This window comes from Aulonocara stuartgranti (genome assembly GCF_965226115.1).
Source record: "Aulonocara stuartgranti genome assembly, chromosome: 13".
Lineage (NCBI taxonomy): Eukaryota > Metazoa > Chordata > Actinopteri > Cichliformes > Cichlidae > Aulonocara > Aulonocara stuartgranti.
The window spans coordinates 10,513,894-10,539,519 of record NC_138949.1 but is presented as its reverse complement, the minus strand read 5'-3'; the positions used below and the strand labels follow the sequence as shown (position 1 = coordinate 10,539,519).

Below are 25,626 nucleotides of genomic sequence, written 5' to 3'. Positions count from 1 at the left end.
GGCTCTGTTCTTCATCTCCTTTGTACTCCCTTCTGCTTCTCGTCTCCTGTTTAGAATCCCTGACCCACAACCTGCTCACCCACTACAAGAACCCTCCTGTTTACTCAATACCCCCTGGACTGGCATCTGCCCACAAACTCTCCACTGCACTCGTTATCCTAGCTCCAGAACCCAGCCTGCCCGGAGACTTAGTCCCTCACTTCCTTTACTCTTTCAACAACAAGCAAGGATTTCTAATTCAGTCACTACAGACACCATACCCATTTATTTCTATGTTTGCCAGGCGTAACATTGTTTTTACCTGTCCACAGACCCTCCCTGACCCCCAACGTGGTAACGGCCCTCTGCCCGCTCACTTCACTTTTGCACCTTGTAAATAAAAACACCTGAACACCAACATTACTGTCTGTATCTGCTTACTGGGTCCAGTAAAGGTGAGATTGTTACATTAAAGTGCTTTTCCAGTTTTTAATTCTAAAAATATGAAACACTCACAAGCAACAACTCAGGGTGGATCAGTACAGATACTCCCATAGGACACTGAGACACACAATACAAAATTAAAAATTAAAAAGTTAATATTATAGTAATATGATGTTAATAACAATACCTTGCCTCACACCCAAATTAGGCAGAATCAGCTGTCGTGCTTTCAAAGTTTTTTTCCTGTTTAATCGAGAATTTAAACAGTTAACTGAACAACGTGAATCTTAATCGCGTCTTAATATTGCAAATCTTAATATTGCAAATCTTTGGTAAAGGTCAGCACTGGCACTATCATCTTCAGTCTGTGACTCTGTGTTTCCCCAGATTTCCTCACACATGGTAATTTCGATTGCATAACAAAACCATACACTCCAGTCCTATACAATCCTATTACAATGGTAAAAGAAAAAAGAAAAAAAAGAATACATACTGACAGAGATAAAAGAACAAAATTAAAATATGACCAGCACTGTGTTTGGAAAAATGTCCAATTAAAGTTATTACCAAAGAACGTTTCTAATTCAAACTCGCCAGTGACAGTGAAACTCCATTAGGTGTGGGATCCCTGCACAACTGTAATTAAGTAACGGAGAAGGAGAAGTGGGTTGAGTATCAAACACAGACAGCTATCCAGCGTGTGCTTCTTCTGAGCAAATTATGCTCTCTCTTTTCATGCCATTCTGCTCTCTGTAATTTAATTTTAATACGATTCTAAGAAACAAGCCAAGGTCTACCATGCTCCTTGTTATTCATGAGAACTCAGCCTACCATCTGTTATCGCAACTAAGTCTGTCAAAAAAAACCAACCTAAATGTATTACACTGTCGGCTGCGATGTGTTGGGCGCTTCTGTTTTTTGGATGCACAACAAAAGTAGAATCATGTTACTGCCCTTTATGCTTTTTTTTAAAAAGTGATTCATCCCCTGTAGGCGCTTTAAAACCTCATCAGTTACAGATGTTTCCAAAACTGAACTCCTTTACAGTCTGCATCACATTACAAGTGCAATCAACTGTAAAAGGCGGTAAGTACATTGGCAATTACATCCCTCCAATATAGACTGGCCCCTAGGATTTTGAACATTTAGTGAGTGCTCAGGCTTTCCTTTTGCTAAATCCCTGTGCAATATGTAAATGCATATTTTGGCATGGCTAGAGGTCTAAGTTTTAGGTTAATGATATTTTATTAATTTTTTGTGGAAATAATTCATTCTGTTTAAGAGTGAATTATTTTTAGGCAAACTGGTTACTCTCCACTGACTGAGGGAACGAACAACGGTGATGCCAAGTTTAACAGCAAAACATTGCAAAGTAATCAGATGGGAAATTATATGAAGTTTAACTATATTACTTGTTTGATTCTATTGTTTACACTGCATGATGTTCTGTTGTGCTCTCAGTTGCTGAAAGTGTCTTTAGAATATCACGATTTTTTTTTCTTATCTTTATCTGACTGGCTAGCCCGGAGCAATCCCCCTTCAGCCTTCTCTCTAAAAACATGTTATAACTCACAGAGGCGACATCCATTCTTTGTCGTTGATCCTTTGTATCATATCTTTCCATCACAGATACTGCAATGGCATCCTAAGGTAAGCTTTCATCCTGTATGTAGCTGACAAGAGCAGCTGTGCTTCTAATGTGCATCAGCCTCTCTGTGGAGTAGACAGAAAACACACCTTTGGCAAAGAAGAATGATGGGACAGTAGCGGCAATACTGAACCCAGAGCTGCTTGGCATGGCCTTGCTGTAAGTCCTTCCAAAGGTGTTAGGTAACCCCTACTAACAGGGCTGCGCATTAACCTGCAGCCCAGCAATTGTCTAGGTGTTCATGACTGCCAAGGGAAGCTGCCTTGGAAATACCAGCGTATGATAGACTGAGCTGTCTGCACCCTCCTGCCCATTTTGGCACCAGCTTCTTCCAGATGACAGCTGGGAAGTAATTAGCAAACTACCACATTCTTCAAAATACAGAAGGACCTCTCTCTGTCGACATATAAAGGCGCAACCGCTCGATGTCAGGATACAAGTGCTTCCCCCTGAACTATGTGAAAAACGATCAACTGTTTCTGCAGGTTCAGCCTAAATCTTTTCATTTTGAGCTGAATGCTAATAATTTAAAGGCCGATGTAGCTCTAATAAAAATGAGTGTAACATGAGTAAATGAATCTATCCCCACTGTCAAAACACCAAAATACAGCATGGATACCTCCAAGTAATAGTTTCATAAAGTGGTAATCGAGGTGTGATCTAGCTTCTAAAACTAAATAAGAACAATGCAAGTGTGGCCCAATAAAGCATTATACATATTAAAGTAAGCAACACATTTGTTTAATTTTACAAGAATAGTAATCGCCCACCTTGTCTAATGCGCATATTAGCATAGCATGGAAACACAGTTGCTATTACAGTTTTTGCCCGTTGCCTGAACACATTTTGCAAAACTTTGCTCATTGTGCCAAAACCCTAAACACAAGTAAACATGACACAACACTGGGAAATATACCATTCACATCTGCACCAAATTGAAACTCTACTCTCAAAACCTAAACTCTGCTATCAAAACCTAACATTCCTTTGTCAAAATGTAACTCTGTTGACAAAATGACACATACTTGCATCATATGCAAACACTTACAGAGCAGGAGGAACACACTAGTCTACTTTATATAAAGCACTGCAGTCTTTGATTTCCATTGTTCATTCAGAAGGCATATTTTCAGGAGACACATTTGCAAACAACCAAAAAAGCAAATAGACCTACTCAATATTGTACATTGCAGTACCATGAATTCAGATAAAGCAAAAAAAACCAAAACAAAAAAACCCCCATAATACAGTAATAGAAAAAACACTATACTGTAAACAAAAAATCATGACAATTGTGCATACGTGGGCTCATGGATCCCGCCGTCTGTTGGGGTCTGGCCACAGGACCTCATCAACATCGCAAGCAATGTCTTCTCCCGCTGGGCACCGGGGAAAATATCCTCTTCCATGTCAAAACCATCCATGGATTGCTGTCACCTGAATGTCGCCGCAGGCCTGTTCCATTGCCTGCAGAAGAGGCATGCAGGCATGTAGTTGGCGGTCATATACACGCCATCTCCAAGCCGAAAAAAATTCCTCTATAGGGTTTAAAAATGGTGAGTAAGGGGGCAAGCATACCACTTCAAGTTGACTTTGGTTGGAGAACCAGGCCTGGACCAGAGCAGCCCGATGGAAACTGACATTATCCCATATCACCACAAACCTGGGCTGATCTGGTCTGTTCTGTACAACTATATCATGGAGAGCATCTAGAAATGTGAGTATGTGTTGGCTATTGTATGGACCTAGTATTGCATGATGGTGCAGAAGCCCTCGAAGGCATATGGCGGCACATAATGTGATGTTTCCCCCGCGCTGCCCTGGGACGTGCACAATTGCCCTTTGGCCAATTACATTACGACCCCGTCGTCTTGTTTTGCTCAGGTCGAATCCAGCTTCATCAATGAAAATGTATTCATGAGGCTGTGCAGCTCCATCCATGGCCAAGATTCTCTGAAAAAAAGGGGAACATATCACTGTACTACAGTGCTACACATACAGCACCCTCACCCCATCACACAGGTACCTGTGTAGCTCTCAGAATGGATCCATGTGGTACTGATATGGTACATATTCAGCTGCTACTGGACTTCACCAATACTCTATTGTAAATGTAAGGGACAGTTACACGTACCCGTACATATTCAGCTCGAAGTCCTTTGACCCTGTCACTGTTCCTCTCGAATGGGACTCTGTAGAGCTGCTTCATGGTGATGCTGTGTTTACCCAAGATGCGTCTGATGGTGGTGATGCTCACATGGTCTATGTTGCTGAACACTCACCTGTCTGCAAGTATTTTCCGTCGTAGCTGGTGGAGACGGATGGCATTGTCTGCCCTCACTAGGTCCACAACAGCAAGTTCCTGCCGTTGTGTGAACAGGCGTTGGCGTCCTCCCCCAGAAGGTCTTCGAGTCATTCTAGAGAAATACAACCACATATTGTCATCGGTTTGCTTATTTTTCTTACAGTACTTCACTGTATATACTGTATCATCCACTGTACAACACTGTACTTCAATATAAGTAATCATGGTATGTTTCACAGAAACTACCACTTTGGCTGCAAAAGGAGCATTAGCACCCTGCAATACCCTGTACACTTGATATGGTAACTGTAGAACAGTACTATGAAAACCATCTGAGTAGAGTAGAAGGCAGTGAGATGAAGACAGACCTGTTTTCTAGTCGGAATTTTCTTATTACAGATGCCACTGTGAAGCGGCTTAGATGTGGGTGGACTCTCTGCCCAGCTTCCCTCATAGTCAGGCCGTGGTTGATGACATGGTCCACCAAAGTTGCTCTTATATCATCAGAAATATGGGTCCGTGCATGGCCTCTTTGACCTCCTCCTCCTCTTCCTCTTGCTCTCCCTCCATCCATGCTTGCAAAGTTCTTGAATTGGCTAAACTGAGGGCTTTTTGTGGCTGGCTAATTGGTGTTCAGTTTTGCAAGTAAGTGCCTTCAGGTGTATATTTGAGTGGTTGCAATTACCCGATGTGTTTTGTATTTTGGATACATGTGTTTTCCAAATGGCACCCTGAAATTTCATTTTTGAACGAAGTGTCTTATGTATGAAATAGAGTGTAGTATGCAGGACCATGTGTGTTGCATAAAGGAGTAAGTGTGTTGCATAATTGCAACCAGAGTGCAAAGCAGCACTTTTGTTTAAGGTATGGGTACATGTGTTTGGGGTATGGTAACAAAAGCTTCAAGTTGTGTTACTTTAGTCTAAGCATGGGTTTATAGTGTTCAAGCAACGAGCAAAAACTGTAATCACGTTAATTAAAGCTTTGTGGCTAAACTCTGTTAATGTCATTAGTAACACCTGTGTTTAAAACTACTCTTTTGCTGTATGTTTTTACTTTATGGACATACTCATAGTTTATGGAGCACCTCTTCAACCTGAGCCTGAGGTTGGGAAGAGTCCCACAGCTCTGGAAAACCTCCTGTGTTGTACCAGTGCCAAAGACTTCACGCCCCAAGGACCTCAACAGCTACAGGCCGGTGGCTCTGACATCCCACCTGATGAAGACCCTGGAGCGGTTGGTCCTGGCTCAGCTTCGGCGCCTAATAAGCTCATCACTGGACCCACTTCAGTTTGCCTACCAGCCTGGCATTGGAGCGGATGATGCCGTCATTCACCTCCTACATCGTTCCCTCGCTCACCTGGAGACCGCTGGAAGCACTGTGAGAATCATGTTCTTTGATTTCTCCAGTGCCTTCAACACTATTCTTCAGAGGTGGGACCAAGTCATTGTTTTGCAAGTCTCAAGTAAGTCTCAAGTCTTTATCCTCAAGTCTCAAGTCAAGTCTCAAGTAATGTCAGGCAAGTCAGAGTCGAGTCTCAAGTCACTGGTGTAAAAGTCCGAGTCAAGTCACAAGTCTGAAACTTTGAATTTCAAGTCCTTTCGAGTCTTTAAAAAAAAAAAAACGAAAAAATAATGTTGCAGTTATGCTAAATGTAAATATTAGACCATGTAATTTTTAAATCTGTGTTTTTCTCAACACATGACAAAATAGTGAACTTAGAAAATATACACAAATTGTGAAATTGCACCTCTTTAAAATGCAGCTCAATTAAACCTAGCTCCAAGAATAATTTTCACCGACAGTTCTGAGATAAGCTGCATGTTATTCTTGGATGCGGTTGTAGGACCGGCTTTAAAATCGCATGACAAAAATATCATACACATTAAAAAAAACTGTATCACCAACGTAGCCTGGACAACATTTGCTAGTTAGATGAAGTCAGCTATCTCATCGTAGCATATTTATATGCATATTTATAATCATACGGTTCTTGGAGTGAGTGCACACACTCATGAAGTTTAGTAACTTCAGGTCACTGCAACAAGCCCAGGTACAGTTTACCGACGGATGGGTGCAGGACCTTGAAATGCACCGTGTAGAACGAAAGACCATCGTACGTATCATAAGTTTACCAGTCTCACAAATTGTCGTCATAAATACACATTCCTTAACCGTTTATTAATAGGACCTTTGAGCTCAACGGTAATTAATTAGTAGTGGAAATAATTTCTGGTAGCATCACAGAAATGTAGCAGTGACAACAATATTGTATGCTGTAATCGCACTGGGCAATTAGTGATACAAAAAACCTGTTTTATCCTGTGAATAAAAGTATATGTTTTTGTCAATGTACCATAATAACAGAAGCGAAACGCAATATTGTGTCAGGACAATTCACTATTTATGCACAATAAACAAAGGAGCATAGCGCGACAATTTCTGTTCAGCGCCAGACTTGCTTGTAACCTATATCACTAATTATGTTATGAAAATGACGTATTAACTACTAAAAAACACTGACCTTCGTGTAAATGCTTGGAGCAGACTAACCTGTGAGCTGGAGTGTTCTGGGACGTTATAATTGGTCTTTGAATGGCTGCAATCCAGGCCATCCGTCGCGTCTTTGTTACTTCGGAAACATGGCTCGAACAATTTCTCTTCAACGACGTAATCCGATAACAACCGATCTCTTTACCCGTCGGCTTCCCGTGGCTGTCATGCGACCGGCTATTGCAGTTAATAATACAACGGCTTCTTGACATTTTTGTGTTTCTTTTTATCGCTGTTTAACTGATTTTAATTGAAAGCCTGCGTGCGCTAGTACCGCTTGCCACGAGTTCCCAGAATCCTTTGCGGTTCTACCCGTGAATGACGTCACATTTTCAATCTCTATATAATATGCATGTTAAATTTTATATTTGGGGTAAAATATCAAGTCTTTTCAAGTAAACCGGTTCAAGTCCAATTCAAGTCCCAAGTCATTGGTGTAAAAGTCCAAGTCAAGTCACAAGTCTTAGAACATTTTTTCAAGTCAAGTCTAAAGTCATAAAATTAATGACTCGAGTCTGACTCGAGTCCAAGTCATGTGACTCGAGTCCACACCTCTGCTATTCTTCCCTCGGTTCTAAAGGACAAGCTGGTGAACTCTGGAGTGGACCATCACCTCACTACCTGGATCCTGGACTACCTCACCGACCGACCACAGTATGTGAGGACTCAGGGCTGTGTGTCGGACAGGGTCGTCTGCAGTACGGGGGCCCCACAGGGAACGGTTCTGGCTCCGTTCCTCTTCACCATCTACACTGCAGACTTCTCCCACAATTCCACCCAGTGCTTCCTGCAGAAGTTCTCTGATGACTCTGCAATAGTCGGCCTCATCACTGATGGGGACGACAAGGAGTACAGAGGTCTGACCCAAGACTTTGTGGACTGGTGCCAGCTGAACTACCTCCAGATCAACGCCAGTAAAACCAAGGAACTGGTAGACTTCCGCAGGCACAAGCATTCTCCACTGCAACCACTGAACATCCAAGGTATGGACATTGAGACTGTGGACAGCTACAGGTACCTTGGTGTTCATCTGAACAATAGACTGGACTGGACTCATAACTCAGACGCCCTCTACAGGAAAGGGCAGAGCAGGCTGTACCTGCTGCGGAGACTCAGGTCGTTTGGAGTGGAGGGCCCACTCCTGAAGAAATTCTATGACTCTGTGGTGGCTTCTGCTATCTTTTATGGCGTGGTCTGCTGGGGCGGCAGCATCTCTGCTGGGGACAGGAAGAGACTGAACAGGGTGATCCGAAGGGCCAGCTCTGTTCTAGGATGCCCTCTGGACCCAGTGGAGGTGGTGAGTGACAGGAGAACGGCGGCTAAGCTGTCATCCCTGATGGACAACATCTCCCACCCCATGCAGCAGACTGTGACAGCACTGAGCAGCTCCTTCAGTGGGAGACTGCGGCACCCACGGTGTGGGACGGAGAGATTTCGCAGGTCTTTCCTCCCCACTGCTGTCAGACTCCATAATAAAGACTTTAACTGATCAAGCACACACATCCATACATATGCAATAATACTAAGTGCAATAATCCTTTCTGTCATCGTTGTATTTTTACTCAGTTGTATATAGTATTTGTATTCTATTTTTATCTTATTGTATATTTATTTTATTTTATTCTACTGTATATAGTATTTTATTTTATTCTATTCTGTACAGCTGTGTACTGTATTTATTCTTATTGTATTCTAATTTTTGCCTCATAACTTTTGCACTGTCCACTTCCTGCTGTGACAAAACAAATTTCCCACGTGTGGGACTAATAAAGGTTATCTTATCTTATCTTATCTTATTTTAATGTCTTGTTTTGCTCTAGGTATATGCTACAACTTGTTCATTCAGAGAATGCTACACACAGTTTAAACTGCACTCTAAGCCTCTTGTATTGTTTACAATGGTGTCATTCCGGTTATACCTTAGAAGTGTGCGTTTCCACTAACATGGCTAACTTGGAATGTAACACAAACTAACAGCCATCATCAATTTTATTTGTTCAACTGTGATAGTCTTGGTATGACAAATAAAAATGGCTGCCATAGAAAGGACATGCTGCTAATACTTGAAATGCCTTCAGGTTACAACAGTTCCTGTTTCTGAAAATGTGTTAAAGGTAAGCGTGTTATCATTCTGGCAAGGATTTGTTTTTGTAAGAATATTGGATTTTTATTTCTTCCTTGGCTCATACTTGACGCAGTGACTCGGGTTTTCTTGGCCTGTGTTAACCACGTTAGCAATATTGATCATAAAATAAAAGTGTAACTGGAAAGCATTAGCATGTGTTTTCATTAGCATCAGTGTCTTGATAAGTGTTATCTTGGTCAGATATTTGTTAGACAAGAACGTGATGGGAAAGCTTAAAAAGGCATATTACAAATGTTGAGACTGCCTGTTCAATAATAATAACAATAACAATAATAATAATAATGATGATGATAATGATAAAAAATAATAATTTTGATTTTTGTGGCAGTCAAATTGAAACAGCAGAACATTTACTTTAAGTGTAGTTTTGCAAAATGGTCACTAGAGAGCAGCAAAATATCACTGAATCCTAGTTAGAAAATAGTTGAAACTGTATGTTTCTGTTTTTAGGCTCCATGCCTGTATCACTTGTATTTTAAAAGAAAAACAAATATCCTCAGAACAGCAGCATATTTACCTGAACACAAACAAGCAAACTCTAAATCACTCCCAGACTGGTTTTCATGTGTGTTTCCTTTTGGTAGGACACAAATAAGAAAGTTTTATTTATTTGATATCTATCCTGAGGCATTTGATCCTCAATAATCTAAAGTTCAAAATAAAACACCTGCACACACAACCGGAGGCACTGTTATGATAGTCTTGTCATGTCGGCACAGTGCAGTATTGTAGATGCTATTGTCCAAAAATATGGCAAAGACTTTTCAATTCTAAAGAGATTAAAAGGGGAAATTTGGTAGGACCACCTTTGTTTTTAAACACAGCCTGAACTCTCTCAAGTAGTCTTCAGGAATAGTCCTCCAGGCTTCCTGAAGGATGCACAAAGCTCTTCTTTGGATGTTGGCTGCCTTTTGTTCTGTTCTCTGTCCAGATGATCCCACACTGCTTCAGTAATGTCGATGTCCCGCCACTGAGGAGGCCAATTCATGACGTAGGGAGTTCCATTGTTTGTTTACTGTCCAGGTAGGCTTTCACTGCACTGGCCGTGTGTCTCTGCTGACTTCTCCAGTCCACTCCATAAGAGTGATGCCACTGATTTTCAGTCTAGTTTTTGTGTATTTTGGCATACCTGAGCCTTTTGTCTCTGTTTCCATTTGTTAGGAATGGCTATATGATGGTCACTCTTCCACTGAGAGTGGAATCAACATTTCATTTGATCTGAGGTCACATTACAAGTCTTTGATGTAGACAGTTTCTTTCACCTGCCACTTCTTATTTTGTCTTCCACCCATCAAATTTCCTCAGATTTTTTTTTAAATCTACACTGCAATCCATGTCAAAATATGCCAAGTTTTCTGGCTAATAGTTCTCTGGGAATCTGGGAATTTTATGGCTGTCGAATTTTCTATTCAGCTAAAGAAATGGGAAAAAAAACAAAATACAAAAAAGAAATTCCAGAGAGGCCGATAGTAACAAAGTGCCTAAAGATACAATTTAAAATTGGTTCTTTGCTGTGTTCATCCATTGCATTAGGTACCCTTTTTGTGCTTGAATGACTCAGGCAGTGTTAAGTGTCTTAATAAATACACTTGACCTGAAAATGGTGAGGTAAAAAAAACTTCACAAAGCCTGGAGAACTATTGCTGAAGACCACTTTAAAAATGTATTAGAAAATCTGGCTCCTTGGAAGCAAAATATAAAAAAAATGAGGGGTAGTTCAAAAGTTTAATACAGTCCTATATTTGCACAGGTACAGTGTGATCTATAGCCCTTGTGTAGTCACATGTTGCAGTGAATTCTGCAGTCTCTTGATGGAGGCAAGTGTTCTATATATCATCGGCCTGGTAATAAAGGGGTTATTCTTGCCCTTGGCTAATATACGCTAGTGTTACTAGTGTTACTGATTTAAGATAAGATAAGATAAGATAAGATAAGATAAGATAAGATAAGATAAGATAAGATAAGATAAGATAAGATAGAACTTTATTAATCCCTCGGGTGGGTTCCTCTGGGAAATTCGATTTCCAAAAAAGCACAGCACCGACAGAAGTTACAGAGTTATACACACACACATATATATAAATACAGAGACAATATAAATAAAATATACGAAGGGGATAAATAGAATAAATAGGAATAAAAATAAAAATACAAGTGAATTGCACATTTCAAGTATTGAGTCTATTGCACCGTTGACTATTTACAAAAGTATTGCACAAAAGGTATTGCACAGTGAGGTGAAGAGGCACTACAGCTTAGTTGTTCCCTCCTTTGTCCTCCTGTTTCCCCTCCCTCTCCCCTCCAGAGAGGAGTTAAACAGTCTGATGGCGTGTGGGACAAAGGAGTTTTTAAGTCTGTTAGTTCTTGTCTTGGGGAGAAGCAACCTGTCACTGAACAGACTCTTCTGGTTGTTAATGGCCGTGTGCAGAGGATGCCCAGCATTGTCCATAATGTCCATCAGTTTCTTTAATGTCCTTTTCTCTGCCACTGTCACCAGAGTGTCCAGCTTCATGCCGACCACAGAGCTAGCCCTCCTGATCAGTTTCTCCAGCCTGGATGAGTCCTTCTTTGCTGTGCTGATTTCAGAAAAGCTGAAACACATCACATATTTCTCACAGTTTCAGTTGCAGATCTTCCAAGAAAGTTAAAGAAAATGATCAAAGACATCTATTTACGTTACATAGCAAAATCCATTCAAAGTGTTGTACAGACAAACTAATTAAAAATGTGAGAGTAAGTTAGTATAATGTAATAAAACTGTGAGAGAAGGAGATTGCATTAAAATTTTCATTTAAAAACAAATCTTTGATATTACAGTTATAATTCGTGGAATTATAATTTTAGGGTAAAAAAAAACCCCTCTATAATACTAAAGAGAGAAACCCAATAATTTTCTCATGTAGGTGTCACAGGTTGCCTTATTTCGACAATTCTTATAATATGTAATACGTGTAATTCCTATAATGTACACTAGGTGGTGGTATCGCACTGACTATTCGCCTCTTATCAATGAGCTCTGTGATTAACTGATATCAAATTTAATCTGTGCGATATATCAGCTCATGAGCTTATGTAGAAGCTCATAAACAGATCTGTGTAATCGCACCAAATTCATTCTGCTTTGGTGAAGCGCGCAGATGATTTTCAAAATATCTGTTTTACATTTTTCCATTGACCTAAACGCAGCAGCCGGGCCATTCCTGTATGCTTGCTTTTGCAAAAGAAGCTGCAGTCAGTCAATGCCCCAATAAAAGCATAATATGCAAATCATGTGGTGACATATGGGAAAGGATTTGTGCTCGAGGGCTTATGCGAAAAGCAGGTGAAAAAATGTGAAAGAAAAAATATTTAAAAGTTATGGTGCCTGTTGGAGTGCTACCCTGGCTATGGAGCAGTGGGTATAACGCTGGACATTATGGGAGCTTCGGAGAAGAGATGATTTATGCTGCGCTTGGTGGGTTTGCAGTGGCAATTTTGAACACTGAGATTTGAAATTTGCAATCACCGGGGCGTTGGTGGTGATAGAGTAAAGCTAACGGGAGAGACACGGAGAGAGAGAGGGAGAGGGGAGAAAGGAGAGAGGGAGAGGGGAGCAGATACTTGGTAACGCATCACAGCAGGACAGGCAATCGAGTCTAAAGGCGCCCAGCCAGCGACGGACACGGACGAGGAAGGTAGGACAATATGATAATGACATGATCACACAGTTATGAGTTTGTGGACACAAAGCAGAAATGGAGTGATGACTGCAACAGGGGAGAGCTTTCCACATAATCAATAATGTTTTGCGTGATCTGCTCTAGCACTTCACTCACCATGTGCCGCAATTTGCGACTTTTTTATGCTCACATATGTCTCTGACTTCGGCATTTGGTGAGGCAGTGCGTTTTCAATTTCCGCACAAAGAAGAGTTTTGGAACTACTTGCCTGGTGATGCAATTAATGTTTTAATGTGGTCAAATTTTACAGAAATGTTGGACATTAACCAGCACCTGCACTTCATTCAAGTTGGGTCGTTTTCTGGAATGCCTCCGTCCAACTGTTGCTGCTGTATCTTCTTGTTACGTTATTTTGTCAGAGTAACTAAAGAGTCCGTACATGTGAGGTAGGGTGCATTCTTGCGCAGAGGTGTCAGGTGTACGGTGTTATCTCAGGTAGCCCTGGCGACTCTAGAGGTGCCTGCTGGGAAGCGCCCCGGTGCCCACTTACTTATTCATGTGTCACCTGAACACCGCTGCGACGCAACGCTTACTTAGAACTTTTATATATATAAATGCGTGTGTGTGGATTTGCTTCATAAATAGGTGATGCTGCAGCTTTGCATAGTAGCGCCTGTGTACTTGAGGTTGTTATGAAGCTGAATGACATCTTTATATGCTTGCCTCTAGCAAAGTGAAATATGTGACTATGAGGAAAGAGTAGCCCAATCAAGTTCTTTTCAAACTGTAAACCTGATAAAGTGGACAGAAATCCACTTTATATGTGTTTTCATGTATTTATTTATGTGAGCAAGCTTCTTACCAAAGCAGTAATGAATCACTTGCGATCAAGGCTAATATAGTAATATCTTTTTGCCTTAAACAGTATAATTCAGATTAAACATTGTAACCAGCAGCTGCAATTTTAATCGGGATTAATTAATTAAACAGTCACCAAGATTTTTGTGCCTCTGAGAACTGAAAGAGTGTCACTACTTTTATTGTAATCCACTGCAAGATCATTTTGGCCTTGGTAATCCCATATTCTGGCTTAATACTGTAAGTGCAAATATAATTGTTATGCTATTGTGACTTTGGTTATAATGTTAAAATATACCATAAAAACTATATTTGCTTGTTTCATAAGCCTTTAAAACGATTGTTAGAACGTGACCTTCTGTTCAAAGAATCTCATGTTTTATATTCTGCGTGTGATAAACTGAAGAGAAACTATTTCAGTGTTTCATGCATTATGTGGGGAAAGCACGCATTTGACAGTTGCCCTTTCTGAGTCACTGTCATTCTTTAAGTTCAAAAATAGGAGAAAAAAATAGTGAAACGGAGAGTCCATATCTGACAGACGCCTTGACTGACAGCCTCAAATGAAACCCAATATGAGGGATAGAGGAATGAATTGCAGATATGGTGGCTGTACTGGACTGTTGTATGAGGTCTCAGGCAGGAAGCAGAGCAGAGGATAAAGACAAGAAAAAGTTGTAGTACTGTAAAGTTTAAGAAAGGTAAACTTGCGTAAGAGGAAAAAGTGGGAAGATAATGAAGAGTGTGGAAAAGTGATAGATATTAAAATGAGGCAAGTCATTTTGTTCTGTGGTGTTGGCATAATTGCTGCAGCTCAGCTAATCTGTGGAAATTGTGAGTGGAACCATTGGGAAAGGGCTGCTGTTAATTATCAGGTGTAAAAGCATCTGAACAGGCTGTGTACCTGCTCTTGAGTGACAAAGAAGTGATGGCTGAGTTGGTACTAGTTATTGGTATGTTTGTTTATTTTGAATTAATAGATTTCTAGAAGTCAGAATTGAGTTTAACAGATTTTTTTAAATTGTCATCTATGTACAGTGCACATGTATATTAAACACAGCGCTCTCCATATGACAGCTTTCAGCACAAAGCTCACAGATGAAAGGTTTCCGGCCTTTTGACTTTCAGTTTTAATAACTACACCACATTCCCTATGATTATAGCCATTGCATGTTTCCCACTTTTCCAATTTCTGCACCAGCCTCTCTCCTGGTCCAACTACGTGTGGTCATTAAATCAGCCAAGGCAGTCGGGCAGAACTGAAGAAAACAGGCTGGAGAAGAGGAGAGGGAAGAGGAGACGATTTAGCTCAGCCAGTTGTTTTACAGGTGCTGCCATCCGTACGGATGTGAACACAGGCTTTTCTTTGTAATGGTGTACAAAAGGCACATATTTGATCAGATCAATGACAGTGTCCTCTTAGTGAAGGAGATGGCTAAAAGAGTTGGTTGTAAACCCAACAATCCACAATAATCCTGTTCTGGTCTATTGCTACTAATCCTTGTATTGATTCTTTATTGTGTAAGTGTGAAACCATTATGAAGGAATTTAGAAATTGAAATTTCCCTACGGAGAAGACTGAAGCTTTTTATTCATTGTAGTGAAAACACTGGGGATTCATATCTAAGCCAGTAGCATTTACCATATTGAAATGCGTTCTCCCCTGGAAATAAACCATGCCATGTAAAACAAACAAAACAGCAATTTAATGGCAGCTCTGTGACAAATCCTTGTTGTTGGTATTTATGCCTGGAATACTGCCCTGAAGTCGGAGTGGAACAGAATGAAAGATGATGGAGGGGGAGGAGAGACAGGGAGGGCGAGGAAAGATGGGAGGCAGGACTCGTTGAGGTGAATGGTTGGGATGCAAAGTGTCGGAGAGGAGCTGCTAAATGTTGTGTTTTAATCTTTCAAACAGAATAGACAGTCAAGTGCAGGCAGAGTAGCATGACTGTATCCTAACAGAGACAGAGACAAAAGGAGATGAATGAGTCTCTACAGGCTATCGGCTGCCCTGTGACACAGCTGTCTGTGTTTATGTTGTCTGATATACACTCGGGCCTCTGCTGGGACAGCGTTACCAAGCTCATCGCGGCGCATGAAGGCCAAGTGGAGAAAGAGCCTGGTGACAATACAGGCGTTTTATGACTGACATGAAAATTTGGGAAGGAAGCAATCAGTTCAGATTATGAGGGAGTTAAATTTGTTTAGCGTCACAGAATCTGAGCGTGAAAGAAAGAAAAATCACAGGTTAGCCCTGAATTGAGGGAAATTTAGTGTATATTGAAATATTTCTCTGATTATGGTATAAAAAGAAGGGAAAGAATTTAAAAGAGCTGTTTTAGGGTATCTACTGTATGGCTGACAGGAGTGGAGATAAAAAACATTGTGATCGAGTAAAATGAAAGTGGAGTTGAGAACAACAAGGACGTGACAGTATATGGATCTTGGCTTTTTAGCAGTAGATGGATGAGAGGAAAAAGTCACCTAGTATATCATTATGTTCACACCACATACTTATACCACATAAAAGCCTAAAATAAGAGCATTAAGATTGCGTTGTCACTGTGCACTTAGGAAAAAGGAGATGACAGGAGGAGATACAGCTGTCTGACTCTGCCGTGGTGTTTTAAATGAAAGTCTTATGAGACAACGAGCTGTAATGTTTATCTTTTTTCCCCACACAAAAGCCCATTATGATACTTTTTTTTGTGCATCATTTTGTGTTTGTTTTTCACTGCGTCGAATATGGATCTAGTCAACTGTTCTCACTTTTTCTGGGAAATTAATATTAAAGACATTCCTTCAGAACCGTTCTCGGCTTTCATAGCGTACATACATCATCATCATTTATCATCCACGCTTAAGCATTCAATCACCTAAACATTTAAAAGACTTGTATATCCACAAATGTGCTCCTTTACCATACTGTAATAACACATGCCTACTCTGTCACAGGTGTTGATTTTTGTTCCTGTGCTCTTTAGCCCACAGCCTCCGTGATTTCCCCAAAGTATTCGAATTTTGATTGGTTAGAGCACTGGATTTTCCAGAGCTTCATCCCAGTCTATCTTAGATGAGCTCAGAAGGCAGCAGCTTTTGTGGATCTATGTTATATGTTTTTCTCTTCTTTGCATATTAGAATTTTAGGTGTGTGTGAATGGGTGGATGACTGAACGTGTAAAGCGCTTTGGGGTCCTTAGGGACTAATAAAGCGCTATACAAATACAGGCCATTTACCATTTTTAACTCTCAGTGCATTTGTAGTTGGAGTGATACACTGTCTTTGCTAACAGTTCACTAGACTTTTAAAAATTATCCCTGAGCCCATGTAGGGATTTTCACTGCAGAACCTTTCCTCTGAGGGGCTTTTATTGGTTTTTGGCCGTAATGCTGTTATTTCATATTTGTTAACCCCTTAATTCTTTGAGTATCATACTTGATGCAGGCAGTTTTTTGTGAGTCTTGGAGACTTCTGCATCATCAGTGTGATCCCCCCCCCCCCCCCCGAAAAACAATACATTTTTGAACAATAAAAAAATGGCAGCAAGTAAGATGCAAATTAACCGTTAAATATGGAAATTAACATTTAATTAATTTATTTATTTACAGATTTGCGAGAGTTCAATGAACTCTCAATTTTGTAAGAAACTTGGATTTCTGGCAATCATTTCATGTTTAGGCATTTCATTTTTTAGATTTTTCCATGTAAAATCCCTCTGGGATGGTAATTTTTTCTTATATTGAATCATCTTGTTAATTAACTGAGTTGTGAAATATTTCACCAGATGTCTCTTTTAAGCACTACACTATTTTTGCACTCTTTCCTTGCCCCTGCTCCAACATCCTTGAAACCCTGTTGTTACTGTTATTATCCCATGTAACACTGAACATGCTGAGGACAGACTCTTGGGTCACGCCAGTAAGACCATAATTGTTTTATTAGTAACTGTAATGTGATCACTGAATTTAGGAACAGCAAAACCTTATTATACATTTGAATGTGTTGCACCCAGTGCTGATGGTAACTTGCTTTTCACACGTTGTGGCGTTGGTCAACACGGGACAGGGTGTATCAATTGCACCTTTTCAAGCGTTTTGTTACAGGCTGCTGTAATGATGCGCCATTCAGTGCTCCCGTGCTGTTCTGGATAATTACCATCTCCTCAGGTTCTGTGTAAGCTGCTCCCTCTCCCCTACCGTGTTTTGCAAGGCACTACTGTCAGCCCATACAGGATCAAAGCCGATACAGGCATCTCCATTGGAAGAACAGTGTTGTCTTGGCATGTGATCTACAGTCCCCCATATCTGCTAGTGGGGAGTTAGTGATCTTTTATTGAAGGGAGGTTTCACTCCAGCTGCTTTCTCAACAAGCCAATCAGCAGGGACCAGCTTCGGCTCATCTGAGAACTGGAAGCTGCTTATGTTATGTTTTCTCCAGTTCCTTAAGGCTTGTGGTTATTTGGAGTTTGGTGTGCATATATACAGGGAGTGCAGAATTATTAGGCAAGTTGTATTTTTGAGGAATAATTTTATTATTGAACAACAACCATGTTCTCAATGAACCCAAAAAACTCATTAATATCAAAGCTGAATGTTTTTGGAAGTAGTTTTTAGTTTGTTTTTAGTTTTAGCTATTTTAGGGGGATATCTGTGTGTGCAGGTGACTATTACTGTGCATAATTATTAGGCAACTTAACAAAAAACAAATATATACCAATTTCAATTATTTATTTTTACCAGTGAAACCAATATAACATCTCCACATTCACAAATATACATTTCTGACATTCAAAAACAAAACAAAAGCAAATCAGCGACCAATATAGCCACCTTTCTTTGCAAGGACACTCAAAAGCCTGCCATCCATGGATTCTGTCAGTGTTTTGATCTGTTCACCATCAACATTGCGTGCAGCAGCAACCACAGCCTCCCAGACACTGTTCAGAGAGGTGTACCGTCTTCCCTCCTTGTAAATCTCACATTTGATGATGGTCCACAGGTTCTCAATGGGGTTCAGATCAGGTGAACAAGGAGGCCATGTCATTAGTTTTTCTTCTTTTATACCCTTTCTTGCCAGCCACGCTGTGGAGTACTTGGACGCGTGTGATGGAGCATTGTCCTGCATGAAAATCATGTTTTTCTTGAAGGATGCAGACTTCTTCCTGTACCACTGCTTGAAGAAGGGGTCTTCCAGAAACTGGCAGTAGGACTGGGAGTTGAGCTTGACTCCATCCTCAACCCGAAAAGGCCCCACAAGCTCATCTTTGATGATACCAGCCCAAACCAGTACTCCACCTCCACCTTGCTGGCGTCTGAGTCGGACTGGAGCTCTCTGCCCTTTACCAATCCAGCCACGGGCCCATCCATCTGGCCCATCAAGACTCACTCTCATTTCATCAGTCCATAAAACCTTAGAAAAACCAGTCTTGAGATATTTCTTGGCCCAGTCTTGACGTTTCAGCTTGTGTGTTTTGTTCAGTGGTGGTCGTCTTTCAGCCTTTCTTACCTTGGCCATGTCTCTGAGTATTGCACACCTTGTGCTTTTGGGCACTCCAGTGATGTTGCAGCTCTGAAATATGGCCAAACTGGTGGCAAGTGGCATCTTGGCAGCTGCACGCTTGACTTTTCTCAGTTCATGGGCAGTTATTTTGCGCCTTGGTTTTTCCACACGCTTCTTGCGACCCTGTTGACTATTTTGAATGAAACGCTTGATTGTTCGATGATCACGCTTCAGAAGCTTTGCAATTTTGAGACTGCTGCATCCCTCTGCAAGATATCTCACTATTTTTGACTTTTCTGAGCCTGTCAAGTCCTTCTTTTGACCCATTTTGCCAAAGGAAAGGACGTTGCCTAATAATTATGCACACCTGATATAGGGTGTTGATGTCATTAGACCACACCCCTTCTCATTACAGAGATGCACATCACCTAATATGCTTAATTGGTAGTAGGCTTTCGAGCCTATACAGCTTGGAGTAAGACAACATGCATGAAGAGGATGATGTGGACAAAATACTCATTTGCCTAATAATTCTGCACTCCCTGTATGAATGACAACTCACATGGTTATTAGAAGACTGGGCTTAGGTCACTGTCATAAAAACAATAAAACAGAAATATTTTAAAAAATCAGTCAAAAACCTGATTAAAAGTAAAAAATTACATTTTTATTCAGTAAGCAAATAATAAACAGTATTCACATTTTTATTCTCAAATTTGAGCCGGCACACCCGGACTTCTCTGAGAAGTATGAAACTAATCAAGCATAACATTTAAACACTAAAGCTAGTTTGTTCTGTTCTGGACTGAAAGTACACAACTGTAATTTAGCATCTTAATAAAAAAAATAACACCTTTTAATTTTCAAAATGTTATTTTGTAAAACAGTAAATTTGAAAATTCTGAGCATTAAAAATATAATTTTAATTTAAATGCTTGCTCACACTGGTGGATTTAACCATTACAGAAGCATAAAAAGTGATTTTGATTATTACCAATGCTGTTAGGTACTTTGCTGGACATGTGTTGTTTTCCAGGATATAGTATCTCAGTGGCTATTGGCTTGATTTTCTCCAAACTTTGACGAAACCAGTTCACTCATAATCAGGGATCTGTGCCAGTTTGATTACAATTTCTACTCAGAAAGCACTGCATGCCCTGCAGTCCAAATGGCATCCTGTTTACACTGCACTCTTGTCATGTAAGTGAGGTTTGCTGACTAAGGGTTTCAGAAAGTCATGTCATATTGGAGATGAAGAGATCAGGAGGGCGGGAAGGAAGACATTACTCAGCTCATCAGAGCGGTGCTGCCCCTCCCTCCTCCCTGACAAAGCCAAATGTCTGCTAATCTGTCTGTGATCACTGTGCTAATGAGTGATGGCTTTTTTATGAGCACCAAGGGCAAGCCGAAATCACTCATTGATTTGCTGTAATAACCCAGATTTGGCTGCCTGCTGAGGTCCAACACTCTCCCCTGAAAACGGTGCCTTTGAGATTAAAGCAAGTCAGACACAATTGCCATGTAATCAATAATATTGAGTGGTGTAAGCCAGGAGACACCATGTGGGAAGGCAAGCCTCTTTGGACAGAACACACTGGGTTCAGACATTACTCTTAACTTTATGGTGCCTTAAAGGTATATCACTGTCAGATAAACTGTGGGGTTGTAAACCATTACACAGACATGGATCACCGCTATCCTAAACTTTACCACCACGACGTGTATAAAAATGTTTCCCTAAATATTAAACAGACAGTAAGTGGACTATTGGACTTAAATTGTGGTGTGCGTAAGTGTGAGAAACTTGTGATCCAACATTTACAGGTAAAGATAAGCTCCTTTAACCACAACAAGCAAGTCTCAAGAACAGCCCAAGGTTCTCCTTTTGAAGTGTAGTTTCGATGAGATGTACTTACCCACAAATAAAAAGAGCACGGCCCTTAAAAATATGTATTTGTTGTGTTGCTGATCTATATTTTAGTAGATATGATTTCTTCCAAAGCTTAGCACAGCGGTCCTCAAACATTTTCTGGACTACCCCACTTCAGAATCGAGTTGCGTGGTAAATCAGAAAAATGTAGAAAACACTAATAGCAGAAAAATGTGATGACTAAAAAGTGAAAAACATGGAAAAGACAGGTAGAAAAAACAGAAATGGGAGAAAGATGAACAGTAGCTCTGACAGAAACTGGGGAGCTGGTGGTGAAGGATTGATATATGGTGACAGTATTACCAGTGGAGTGGGACGGTGCTGGAGAAGGACCCAGGTTAGTTTGAGGACCACCTCCTGCTGAGTCATGTCCTCTGCAGTTTAATTGGCACATTTTGAGTTCAGTTTTTAAAAACTTGTTTAATATTAAAAACAAATATATTCTTTAAATCTGTGTCTTTGATTATACAAAGTTGTTTTTTTTGTTTGTGGACACATATTACTTGAACATGCTTAGAAATATTCTCCAGTTTCGCTTTTGTACATCGTTTATACAAAGTCTGCTATCAAAGAATTGGTTTTAAGTTTGGAGTGTGTAAGACACGTGGCCATGGTTAGTGTTCCCGTGGAGCTATGCCGAGTTTGATTGCAACCCTTCACCTTCCCACACTCCCCTACTGTGAAGTGATTGCAGTGATACATACTGTATGCATGTTGAACTGCACATGTTCACACAATAGGCTGAGTTAAATACTTAACGAATCTAATTACCATTTCATTTTCATTAATGTTTCAAGCTGCACTACAACCTAACAAGAGTGGTTGGGAATATGTTGTATTTCAGACTAATTGGCTTGTGTGATAAGATCACATTATGTGATTAGATCTTTGAAAAACTGATACGTTCTCAGAAACTTAAAATTAATCCATTAAAAAAACACAGTTGATTTGTGGAAGCGGCCATGTTGCCCTGCCATCTTGAATACAGTATACATTTATTTATGCTTCTTTTTGCTAAATTTATAATATAATGTGTTTCAAAACAAGCATTAAACCAGTCAATCAAACTGCAAACCTACACAAGCATTGCTGAAATGATTTTTTACTGAGTTTTCACTTTCCTTCTTTTTGTTACGTGTCCAAAGCTGACTACACACAGTAATATGTTTTAAAGGGGAAAAAAAATCACAGAATTAACAAACATGGGGCTTAAGTTCTAAACGCTGGTTTTGACTTATTTTTGATTCATTTCTCATCCTTATGTGTTGTCAGATAAAAACAAAACATGTAAAATCATCCTATTTCTGATGCCTACAGTTTAATGAGGGAGATTGTCCATGTATATTCGAAAGTAACTTTATTGCTTTGACCACAGACATGTTGTCCATCATATGTAAACATGTGTAATATGTCTGTAATAATCTATAAAATTTTCAAGGTTTGGAAGCCAAAAGGCAAAATGTATCAAAACCACATTAATCTAAAAGAATCACACCGCAGATACTGTAGACGCTGAGGGGCAGGCAGAGGTGTGAACATCAGACAGAGAGTCAAATCTTCTTCTAACAATGAGGCCAATACTGTCATAACTATGTGAGATCATAAATGGCCATAATTCACGATGGAAAGAGAAAGTGAAAACGGATCTGGCTTCTGGCATCTGCTGCTGCATAATTCTCTCACAGCTGGATGAATGACGAGAGCCCCGCAAGGTGCAGGAGCAGCTGAGTGTACCTCAGCACATGCTGACAGCAGTATGTCAGTTACAGTGTATTCGTTTGATGGTTCACTAACTGTCTTGTGGCTCATATGTTGGTATAAAAATAGGAGTAATCAGTGGCTGATGCAGACCGTCATCTTAATTTCTGAACAGGAATTTTGAAAAATAGATAAAAGTTTCGAAATACTGCATTATTATAAATGTTGTTACTGTTGTGAGTGCAGCTAATCATTAAAACTTTATCACGCTTCCTAAACCAAAACCAGTGTGTGGAACAGGAACTCTGGTGCCCCGTAGCTGTTATCTGCTCTCCCTGGGGAGCACACTACCCAAAAGGTTCTAATAATTAGTTCCAACTTGCATATCAAGGCTCATCATTGGCATTACGTGCTATGACATGGGGACTCAACAACAGTCTTTACAGTGCAAAAAGCATGCAGGCTCCAGGAACAGGAACATAACCAAGATTATCCTTGTTGTTTTTGAGGATTATGCGCCACGAGTTTGTCCCCTAGGGTCAGACTGTTATCATAGAGTCATAGCATGTCCTGAAGGGTCTGAGGTAAAAAAAAAAATTCTGGAACCAACCTGAGCTGTGGTGCATCACACTGTTCCAGTGTGTTTATGTGTAAATTTCTTTGGCTGGACCAACGCAGTCGTTGCTCATTACCAAGCCTACTCATCGGATTTAGCTCGCGGCAACTTTTGTCTCTTCACAGAAATGAAAATTAAGTAGAAGGGCCACAGCTTTGACAGGAAGCATTCTTAGCATAGACTGGAGAACTAGAAACAGTGTGCTCCTGCAGAAGATCAGTGCATAAAAGTTGCCAAATTTAAATAATGCAGTTTTTTACTTTTTACTGAATTTTTAGAGTTAAGTTATTATGAATAACTTTCAAGTTTGTCATTTGCTCAAAGCAGTACTTAGCAGCTGGTTACTTTGCTTATGCCTCAGGCAGGCCGTGATAGGAGCCTGGAGTGATAGGCACAATCCAGGTTACACACATAGATAAAACAGGAGGCAGGTCGATGTGTGAGATTCCCTCGTCCTCCAGCTACAGCATTGTCCATCTGCAACTTTTGGGGGAATGCATGTTTGTGAGAATGTTTAATAACGAATCCACCTGCATCCAGGTCACAGCAGCGATGCTGATGCAGTAAGACTTTTTTAAATTTTCCATGGCTGCTCCCGACGCTTTCAGATCTAATGTGTCAGTCTCGACCAGTATCCGTCAGTCATATTCACCCATTTGTCATCTCAGAAATGTCCGTTAGCATTTGGAGGATGGCTGAGTAAGGGTCTGGATTATATGTGTGTGTGCGTGTGTGTGTGTTTGTGTGTGTGCAGGTAATGGACTGAGGGATCTGTTTCAGACAGCAATGTAAATATCCACCATTAATATGTAGGACAGGGTAAATAAAAATGATTTATATTGCACAACAGATATTTAGTACAGCTGTATTGTATTTAACAAGTTTGACACATTGTGTCAAATACCAATTAAGACCAGTAACAATATTTGCTGATTCAAATATGTGATATTCTGATATACTATTAACCGCCATTTTTTCTATCGGACATGTGAAACATAAACGGATTTCCCTAATAATTTTTATGTGTAGTTATTTACTTGACTGTAGAGTTTATAAATACTTTCGTGAGGGGTCATGAGTTTCTTGTTCACACTCTCTGCTTGGATCAGTTAGTTGTTGTGTTCCTGCTATTCTACACCTGTGTTACCAACAGGGAAGTTGCAGAGTGCCCTCTGGTGGACAAATTCTCCCACATTAAGATGGTTGAAGGGTGTTTCTTCCATCTCAATCAAATTTTAATTTATCAGCCTTTATAAATAATGACACTGATGTGTTTTGTTTTCAGTTACTGTTTGGTTACATTTATCTAGTTCGGTTGTCATAGGAAACCCCCTTTCACAGCATTAAAGGACTTCTGTCCTACATGGGGAAATTTGTTGCAGTGAAGAATTGCCCAGTGTGTTCAGATGTGGCAGTAAGGGGTCTTGTCTAAATGTCAGTATTTGGCGGATTCAAAACAAAACTCCCCTGAAAGCCAGGTGTTCAGGGTCCCAGAGAGATAAATTCATGTGAATAAAAGAGGGGGGAAGGAAAGGATGAAGGGATGAGGTAAAACAAATAATAGTGACAGCCATACAGACTGCATTGTTACAGGAATTGAAATAAAAATAATGCCGAGGAAACTAGAATCCAAATGAAAACAAATGTGCCTATTGAAAGGGACACACATGCATAGCTAAAATAAAGACATATACACATACAAATACACTCACACACATATTTATACAATAAGCAATGACAGCCTATTCTTTACTTGAAATTTCTTTCTCACTCACCTGTAAATTTTAGCTGCCTTGCTGGAATTGAATCCACTGCATACAGAACACCTTTAACGGCACCACAGCAGTATTTGAATTGTATATCCATGCTTCTTACGCTGGTGTCTCTTTAGTCATTTGCCATTCTTCGCTATTAGATACGTGAAGGAAAAGCAGCCCTATATTTGCACCATTTTTACTGTGAGCAATGGCACAGTGGGCTTCAGGAAGGAGGAGGATTTGGAAAGATAACACTCAAAAATTAAGTTGTCACCAAATGAGTTTGCCTACCTGTGAGGCCCTGCTGAAACAAGGCACGGCATATGGACATAGAAGTACATTTCAAAATACTTGGCTTAACATAAAGTTTAACATACAAAACGAATGTTCAGAAGTGCTCAGTGTGTCCCCTGCACTGCATATGTCCATACGATAGTCAAACTCGCCCCATAGTTTTGCGAGCATGTCTGGAGACACTGCAGCCGCTGCTGTTGTTATGCTACCTACTGTACCAGCAACCACATGAAAC

At 40.3% G+C, this 25,626-nt stretch overlaps 2 protein-coding genes across 4 annotated transcripts in view; one reads left to right on the top strand and one right to left on the bottom strand.

The window, feature by feature from the left end:
* Positions 1-2,791: 2,791 nt before the first annotated feature.
* LOC309720743 (uncharacterized protein) lies at positions 2,792-7,428 on the bottom strand. 3 transcript variants are annotated; one of them, XM_082557880.1, is made up of 4 exons: positions 6,902-7,428; positions 4,206-4,488; positions 3,926-4,024; positions 2,792-3,538 (listed from the first exon to the last, which is right to left on the bottom strand). In XM_082557880.1, exons 2-4 carry the CDS (start codon positions 4,278-4,280, stop codon positions 3,482-3,484), a joined length of 231 nt encoding a protein of 76 aa, XP_082414006.1. In that variant the 5' UTR covers positions 4,281-4,488; positions 6,902-7,428; the 3' UTR covers positions 2,792-3,481. The 3 variants fall into 3 exon arrangements, 2 of the variants coding, with proteins under 2 accessions (XP_082414006.1, XP_082414005.1); XM_082557879.1 differs by having other exon boundaries at positions 2,807-3,538; positions 3,650-4,024; XR_014280564.1 differs by having other exon boundaries at positions 2,806-4,024; positions 6,931-7,428.
* Positions 7,429-12,177: 4,749 nt separating this feature from the next.
* The window catches only part of cdh23 (cadherin-related 23), a 196,456-nt gene continuing 183,007 nt past the window's right edge, over positions 12,178-25,626 (top strand). Inside the window, exon 1 of the mRNA XM_082556277.1 lies at positions 12,178-12,750. The gene's annotated coding sequence lies outside the window, so the exon portion shown is untranslated. The remainder of the gene's footprint in view (positions 12,751-25,626) is intronic.

Coding starts and splice junctions, on each gene's coding strand:
- LOC309720743 (XM_082557879.1), bottom strand. CDS start 4,280: ATGAAGCAGCTCTACAGAGTCCCATTCGAGAGGAACAGTGACAGGGTC. Junction 4,025..4,205: donor TTCGAGCTGAATATGTACGG/GTACGTGTAACT, acceptor CCTTTTTTTCAG/AGAATCTTGGCCATGGATGG. Junction 3,539..3,649: donor ACCAAAGTCAACTTGAAGTG/GTATGCTTGCCC, acceptor CCTCTTCTGCAG/GCAATGGAACAGGCCTGCGG.